This window comes from Citrus sinensis, chromosome 2 (assembly GCF_022201045.2).
Source record: "Citrus sinensis cultivar Valencia sweet orange chromosome 2, DVS_A1.0, whole genome shotgun sequence".
NCBI lineage: Eukaryota > Viridiplantae > Streptophyta > Magnoliopsida > Sapindales > Rutaceae > Citrus > Citrus sinensis.
Genome location: NC_068557.1, coordinates 14,506,611 through 14,515,915, shown reverse-complemented (window position 1 = coordinate 14,515,915; position 9,305 = coordinate 14,506,611). Strand labels below are relative to the sequence as shown.

Genomic DNA, 9,305 nt, shown 5'->3' with positions numbered 1-9,305 from the left:
GTGACAATTCCTGCTTGGTGCAACATGGTGAGCTTCGTACCAAACATGGATTTGCACCAAGACATGATCAACCCACAACACCTTAATCTATCAAAACCACACAAATAAAGTCTAATAGGCATTTAATCGAGCACACAATGTGCCATTTGTATTATAGACTAATTTCATTAAATATTTTTCAAAGTTCATGGAAAATTAATCCTAATACTCATCTATCATGAAGTATATGCTCAACTACATTCTAATGAGTTTCAATCTTAAGAAAACAAAGAAAAAAACTTTGCTTTGATTGTCAAAATCTTGAGAAAATTGTTGTCTAATTGCCGAAAATGAAGCTGTGTTCTGTTAGAATTGATGCTGTCGTTCAAACATCCATTGAGCCTCTGGCGATTGTTGCTTGAAAAGTACTGATGTCGTGGGCACCAAGTCGCCGATTTTGAGAGAAAAGAGAAGAGAAAGTTTGAAGCAATTAATGACAAGATTTGTTTAGTCCCAAAACAAAAAAATAATTGGCTAGTTAATGAAAGAAAAACTTAGGGTGGCTAATTTTAAAAATTAATAAAAATTTTAGATTATTTTTGTAAATTTCCCATATTATTGAGTTCTTGATTCAATGTGAATGATCCAATGCCCTACCATTTCTAGAATAAGACTCTAATGTTGACGGACTATACTTAAATTTCTCCTTCCACAATACAAGGAAAAATCGCTTCTAATTTCCATAAAAAAGATGACAAACTTCTCGCCAAAAGACTCATCTGCTGCAACAATGGTCCATTCAAACATTGCAACTATAGTTTCCTTTATTATTATTATTTTTTGGACAATTATCCACCGTCCACATGTTTTTTCATACCTTTGTAAAAATACACAATTCTTAATTTTTTTTTGCTGAACTCCACTTGAAGTTATATTTTTTTGCACTTGTCCACTGCCATTTTTAAACCGTTAAACTTTGTTGACGTCATAAGGGTATAATGATAATTTCACCTACGCTTCAAAAACGTAATTTGGACAATATTCTGTTAGTTTCTTAACAGTTTGAAGATGGCAGTGGACAAATGCAAAAAAATATAACTTCAAGTGGAGCTCGACAAAAAAAATTAAGAATTGTGTATTTTTGAAAAAATACAAAAAAAAAAGTGGACGGTAGATAATTACCCTTATTTGTTATTTATATATAAAGCAAAATCAACACACTCCCACTATCATTGGCATTATCCAATTATTGCTATTAATAATCCACGCAATTTTAATGAAATTAGCTCTCTATATGAAGCAAAAATAATGGAATAACCTTCATTAGTAATATTGACTTCTTCCCCACTCTAAAATCATCTTCATTAATCCACAAACAAATTACTTAAATAACACAAGATTATGTCTAAAACCTAACTACAACATCCAATATTTATTCATTTAGGGTGTGTTTGGCACACCACATTACATGGGCTTGCAATATGCCATAATATAAATAGTGCCGCATTAAATAAACTTAAGGGGTCATGTTTTTTAATACAACATTGTTCACATTAGTTTTTTTTTAATTTCTTTAATTAAAATAATAAAAATTAAAAAATGCATATTATATAATATTGAATGAAATTGAAACTCAAATATTCTACCACTAGTGCTGACGAATTTCTAGTGACAATTCGACAACTGCTAGTCATCGCATAACATTGTGTTTTGCACTACATTTTGGTATTATTGGAATTCTTATTGTTGAGGCTACACAATGGTATAATTATTACCAGCAAAAAAGTTTTTGTCTACAGCAAATTTACAGTCAAAATTTTGAAAACTAAAACTTTGGTTTTAGATCTACAGCGAGTGAAAATTTCTTTCCCAATAATAGTTGAACTATTGCATAACCTGTACAATAAAGATTCTACTAGTACCAAAATATAGTTCAAATGACACTAAAATATGGTGGCCGGTAGCAACCCGCAACAACATGTGGTGGTTGGATGTGAAAATTATTTATTTTTATTAAAAAAATTTGAATTATCAATTGAATATAAATAATAATAAAATATAATTGAATATTAAATTATTAATTTAATATGAATATTAAAATATAGGTTATATTACATTACAGTTTTAAATAAAATAATACAATGCAGCTTAATGTAATACAATTCAGTTTATACACGTAATGCAGGCTGTGATTATGCTTAAATTCTAAAGTTAAATTATCTTTAGTCATCGATTATCATTAGGGAAATTATCAGTCATATACCCTTAAATGACATTCATATCAAACGTGTGTGAACACTTTTCAAGTGTATCATTCGTATACCCTAAGTTGACAAAACATTTCTGCCGTCTACCAATCCGTTAACTTCCGTTTGCAAGCGCTGACATCATAAGGGTAATTTAGTCTTTTAAGATTGATCAAACGACATGTCATCCCATTTACCTAATAAAAAATGACATGTCATATGATATATATTGATAAAAATGACATGTCATCCTATTTATCGGATAATTGTTAATAATTGCTAAAAAACACTACCTTATAACCGAATCTACTTCTCCAAAATTTAACCTAAATTTTTGAAGATCTACTCCTCCAAGTGGGAATTTTTATGTTATAATATGTATAATTGTAAATAATATGTTAATAATTTTTTATGGTATAATATGAATATTTTTTATGGATAATTGTTAATAATATGCACTATTAATAATTTATTTTTTAATCAAAAAAATGTATTGTTAATAAGAAAATCAAAAAAATTATGTATTGAAAATTTACGTTAATTTTTGGGGTAAATTTATCTTTTTACTTCATTTTGAGATTCAAGGGCAAAATAGTCAATTTGCCACAATTCTGTTAACTTTCTAACGGAAGTTAACGTATTGGTGGACGGTAGAAGTATTTTGTCAACTTAAGGTATACGAGTGATACACTAGAAAAATGTTCACACACTTTTGATACGGGTGTCATTTAAGGGTATATGGCTGATAATTTCCCTTATCGTTATTTTGACTATAGTGGCCATATGCATTAATCATTCAGAAAGTTTAGAGGCAAAGCATTGAACAAATAAAACGGCTAGTGCTTGAAAAGAAGACATCAATGCATCTTATTAAAAAAAATGAAGGCATTATTTCTTTGACTAAATTAAATTGTGAAGGGCCCTTAAAAAAGTATCCGCACGATATCCTGTAAAAGAATACTTTAGAGTTAGCTAATAAAATACTAATAATAATTCAATAATAGTAATTAATAAAAAGTATGATTGTTTGGTAGTTAAAGGAACTATAGTTGAAGAAGAAGATACTTTGTGAATCGGTGAATCCATTAAGCTAACAACACAAACTGTCTTCAAGATTTTAATTCAACCCAATCACATATCATCTTATTGAATGACAATGTTGATATATTATATTTATTTAAGAAACACAACACGGTATCTAAAATAGGGATTGCAAAAAGATCTGGGTTTGGCCTAGATCCGTTAAGATCTAGAAGATTGGGATTCGGAAAAATCCAAATTCACATAGTAGAAAATGTGGATCCGGATGCTAAGTTGTAGAATTCGTGCAGATTTGGATCCGCATTATTTTTTAATTAAATTATTTATTAAATTGAAATTAAATGAAAAATATATAAGTTAAATGAAAAAACATAATAGAATTAATTAAAAAATTTATAAGTGAAGCTAAAGTAAAAAAAAAAAATATAGTGGGATCCACATTATTTTATGTGGATTTGTAGTGGTTTTATAATTTTATTTGTGAATTTGTAATGGTTTTATATTTATTTTTATATTATTATTGATATTTGATTTATGTTGTGATATTTTTGTTTGTGAATTTATGATGTTGTATGTTATTTTAGATATTGAATTGTTGATTGTTAAATTATAATTGTATTTTATTTGATATAATTAGTTAAATTGTTGAATTTTAAATTAAATTTTAACTTTTTTAATTTTAATTTATGCAGATTTAGATATCCGAAATATCTGCTGTAGTCCATGAGAATATTATCCACATTCAAATCCATACATATTTTTATGAATTTGGATCCAAATATAAAAATAGATATACGGATTTGAATCAAGATACACCTACATCGGGATTCAGATCTGAATTTTGCCATCACTACGGCAAAGAATGAGTACCCTAAATCATGCTTTACAAAAAGTAATCGGAATCAAGTGAAGCGAAATAGAAAGTTAACTCTTTACACTTTAGTAAAGTCACATCTGTTGCTTTGTTTACTTTTACAATTTTTTTCTTTATCTTTGTGCTGTAGTAGAAACTATCAATTTTTTTCTTTATCTTTGTGCTGTAGTAGAAACTATCAAGGCTCTTGATGGGTTGTAGTGAGTCCGTGCTAGGGTGTTACTTTTGATATGTGAACATGCTGCTTTGGCACAAGTAGAAGATCCCGTCCTCATTTAATATCTTGAATGCACTGTTGTAATGTGAAAAATGTGTTTGGGCACCTTTGGTGGCAGTATAAAGTTGAGAATTAGACTATTATCATTTAAAAAAAGCGGTTTCGGTTCCTCAAAACAAGTGCCACGCCATTTAATCTTGGGCCACACACTTTTATGAAGCAAAGTGAAGAGCTTTTATTCCAGTGGGGACAACTTAGGATAAATTTTTTTCATGTTTCAACATAATTGTAGAATAACTATACACTATAAAATATTTATAAGTATTATTATATTATCTCACCATATTAACGTTTAAATATTTATTTACTTAAAATTTTTATTTTACTTAGCTAATAATATAAACGCTAGAGTTTCCATTATTCATATAGTACTAGTAATAATAATAATAATAATAATAATAATAATAATTTAATCAACTAATAATTTGAATATTCATATTATTAAATTTATATTTATAAATTAATCTTATAAATAAAATACTCTAAATATTTAATATTTAATAAAGCAATATTGATATATTTTGTTTTCTTCTAAATTAATTTAATAGAATCCTATAGTATACCAAATATCGGATAATACTAAATAATTAAATATAATTCAGTTCAATTGTATCATATTCTCCTAACACAAAATAGTATTATATATAATTTATTCTAACATATCTTATTCATCTTATCTCATGTACCAAACACACTCTTATTATTATTGTTTAGATTTAAAGCTTAAGGATCAAGATCCTCTCTTGATCCATCTACATTTGAGAAAATTCTGTTAATATAATTGATGGTTAATAAATTAACAAAAAATTAAATTCTAATAATCTACAAACACTAAAATATAAATGACACAAAATTTATAAAATATTAAGAATGCTAGAAATCCTAGTCCAAAACTTAAAACTGCTTTGGACTTGCACATCTCTAACAAAAGTAACAAAAAGCACCCGTTTAAAAATACTTTTAAGAGTTAAGACGTTACAACACGTGGGAGAAGCAATAGTTGCAGGGTTTGGCTGTTACAAGTTTACAACACATACAGTGGGTGCGAGTAACAGTATAACATGTTCTAATTTAGGCACCAGGTTAAGCGGGAGAAGTGCATCCTCCGTAATATTAATTTCACCTCAAAATTTTTGAAGCAAGTGTTTGCTATTTCTTGCCAACAAAAATAATTGTACAACGGTGACAAGCTGGAAATATTTACTTAAAAGAAAAGATACAGAAGTTTCAGGCAAGACAATATAAGTTATTATTCATCATTCAAAATCCATAATGTTGATTTCAGCAGTATACACAAAAGACAAGACAATTGCACCAGCTCTAAGTTGGTCAGAATCTTATCCATTTTCAACCTTTGATGCTGATAAATGTTTGGCAGTTAGGCTTTCTGCTGCCTTCCTGCATTTCCTATCTGATGCGAAATCCAATCTGATGCAAATCACCTCACCAGTTTGCCTAATTGTGGTATAAAAAGGAGAAAACAGGATGAATTAAACAAATGAAAATAAGAAGTGACTCTGCTTGCAATGACAGGTGATTTATTTTTCTTCTGGGAAAGAAGTTTATTCTATTTAACAAAATGACTTTCATCTGCAATCAGCAACTTATGCCTACACCATGTGTTTATGCCTACTACATTAGCATTTGGTTTAACAGAATACAGGCCTGTAGTCAGCAGCACGGTGAGTGAAAAGATTAAGCATTTCTACCTTCTCATCTACCCTGATAGGCCATGCATCATTTCTAGGTCCATAAACAGGGTCACCAACAACATAGGTAGGTGGGTGAACTACATCCCTCAGGAGTGGAACCCTGTCAGTGCCAGGATCACAATCATCATCGCTATCATAATATCGTTGTGGTCCAAGAGTTTTGAGAATCACTGCCAGTATAAAAGACAGTCCCTGCAAATGGAGGACATAGATGATAAGCCATGTGAGCATCAAAGAGATTAAAAAGGACACTTAATTCAATAAATGTCAAATTCTTTACGTTACATCCGAAGACAAACAAATACAGGGGGTATACCTGGTTGCAAAGTGGTGACTATAATCCTAGAAAAACAAAGAAGAGACAAAAGGATGATGACATTCAAATCAAATGCCATCATTAGTTACGCATATTTCCACGTAAAACAAACTATTTCAATGAACTACATCCAGGGCATTAATTACTACAATAACTTCAAAATGGATAAAGATGTGACAGAATGAACACAACTAGCACAAAACAATAGGGAGGAAGCAAATCACCAGGGACCTCAAACAAAAAGATACTCTCCTGAGGTCCGAGCATAGTTCTGTGTACATGGAGTACCATATAATATTATAATATGGCAATTAGAGTTGATTAATCCTACAACTTTCAAGTATCCAGTAATGGCCACATTAAAGTATTTAATAACTTTTCCACTAATTCTACAAATTCCACTTAAATTAATAGCTAAAATTACCAAATAAATGATTTTCACCCAAAGATTTACACAAGTACAGAGAGAGGGAGGCAAAGAGATACCTGTACAAAGACAATTGACAAGCCTATCCATTTGCAGAACTGAAAGTTCGACCTGATGAAATCTTTGAATTGAGTGAAACTTCCACTTGGATCCTCTGGGAAGTCCTGGTGCCGAGATGGATCATATGAAAAATGTCCTCGCATATATGCTCCAAAGGTTTAAAAAATAAAAAGTGGCCAAATTATTCTATTTTGACCTCATGAAGGATCGCATAAGAATCAAATACGAGTGCTTAAAAATACAATGTACCTCCTCCCATTCACGGTTCAAAAATACATCAGCAGCCACTCCAGCCTCCAATATAATGAACAAAAAGACAAAAAACATGTACTGCAACCATTTAAGTTCAACAAAGTACTTAATGTCATAATCTAGTAGTATATTTCTACTTGAAGCGCTAGGCAATTCAGACTTCATATCCATTAGAAATGTGGAACTCAAAGTTATTTGTCACAAATGGTTCAACTCTCGAGAAGCAAAAACTCCAGAGACCAAAAATGTAAAATAAACATATAAACATTACTAAAACACAATGAAGTAGTTATGACACACAATTACTGATGGAAATTCCATGTAGTTAAAGTGGTGAGATTTCAATAATAAATAATAGCACACCATCATGCATTGCAGTCAAAGCAGCTGGACTAAACACCATTAATGATTATAACTTTTTCAGGAAAAGGATACTAAGTAAAGGCAACAGCCGTTAGCAGTTCTGCACCAATATGACCTGAGCATGTAATCACACACAAAGCGACCCTAAGGCCAAGGAAAGCGTAAATGAACCTGTAATATATGCAAAACAAATTGCTAGAGATTACTTAGCAGTTTAAAATCTTTAGAAGGAAAATTTTCATTATCTGCAATGTTAAAGGAGCATTACAAATAGCATCCTTGTCCCATTTCATGTAGAAAGGGAATGGTACAAATTAAAACCGTTGAAAAGGCTTCCAAATTGTAAGACTATGTATGCATAAAAGTATCTTTATAAAGCCTCCTACAGGTCCACTACCTATCCCCCAGTGCATCTAATTGCAAAGCAAAATTTTGAAAAGCAAGGCACTAAACTTGAATAACTACAAACCAACAAAATGTAGAGTGGAAGAAAGTGAGACAAAACTTCCAGTTATTAGCTGAAAACCCTAGGATTCTAAAGACACACTCCTCCAAATATTAACATGCATTTCTCAGCTTCAAAACAATCTAAATGCAACACAAATCACTTCAAATCCTTCCTTGACATATTCTTTCAGCAACCTCAAAGAACCAAGTTAATAAAGGTCAGTACCCACTAAGGAAAAAAAAAAAAAAAATTCCCCGTCCACTCAGCATAACCCAGTAAAAAAACAAAAAATTAACTATTTCTACAATCTAATCTTAAAAGCCAAACAAACCCAGATTACAAAACACCCACTAACTCTGTTATCCCAATTTTCTTTCATTCATTTCTACATTTACCCAGAAACAAAACACACCCATATAATAAAATCTCCATATAAATAAGTGAAGCAAACCAAGCACACCCACATAATAAAATTTACGAATAAACAAGTGAAGCGCACCATGGAACCGGATCATCATCACCAATGGGAAAATCAACCATCTGCCTCTGCCAAACCCGAAGTAACCACAATGCATACATTATCATAGCAATTCCCACCATTCCTATCACTGAATTCACCATCTTCAGTAGTGATTGTATACAGCTCCTCACAATTCTTGCCATTTTTTATTGCCCACAAATAAGGAAATAAAATCAAATGAAGTAAATAGTTACACGAAACCCTAACCCGAATCTAGAGTTCAAAAGCGAAAGAGATACGCGAGGAAGAAGGGCCTTTGGTTCAAAGTAGTTAACACTTCTAATTCGTGGTCTGTGCTCTGCCGTTGGGTGTGGGTATTTACGGTGCGTTCATTTTCTGGACTGGGAGTATGGAGTCTCAACACTCCAGCGTTTGGTAGCGGCAAAATTTTCCACAGGTTTAGAGTTCCATAGAATCGCACACCAGTGAATATTAAATAATTTTTAAAGAATAGAGTAAGGAGTAACCGAAAAATAATTTTTAAATTTTGAATGGAGTGGGATTTAATTTTTTATTTCCCACCTTATTCCCACCCAGTCCCTATTATATAAATATATGAATATTTTTTAAATTTTGTTCACTAATTTTTGTTTTATCATTTAAAATATTATTAATTAATATCCAAAACTTTGTTATCATTGATATAGATTGGATTGTCTTTTAATCAAAATCTTGTTACTTCTTTAGATGTGGTATTTAATCGTGATAGCTGTAAATACCATATTTAAAAGCTGTAAATATGGTATTTAACCGTGTTTTGATTGAATTTATATTGACGTTTGGGGACCAT

At 30.8% G+C, this 9,305-nt stretch overlaps 1 protein-coding gene across 1 annotated transcript; it reads right to left on the bottom strand.

The window, feature by feature from the left end:
- Window positions 1-5,500: 5,500 nt before the first annotated feature.
- LOC102617924 (tetraspanin-19) lies at window positions 5,501-9,019 on the bottom strand. Its single transcript, XM_015534335.3, is given in 7 exon segments — window positions 5,501-5,872; window positions 6,127-6,321; window positions 6,932-7,036; window positions 7,182-7,262; window positions 7,620-7,648; window positions 7,651-7,718; window positions 8,495-9,019. Coding segments are annotated over 7 exon segments (654 nt in total). The 5' UTR covers window positions 8,659-9,019; the 3' UTR covers window positions 5,501-5,860.
- Between the last annotated feature and the right edge of the window lie 286 nt (window positions 9,020-9,305).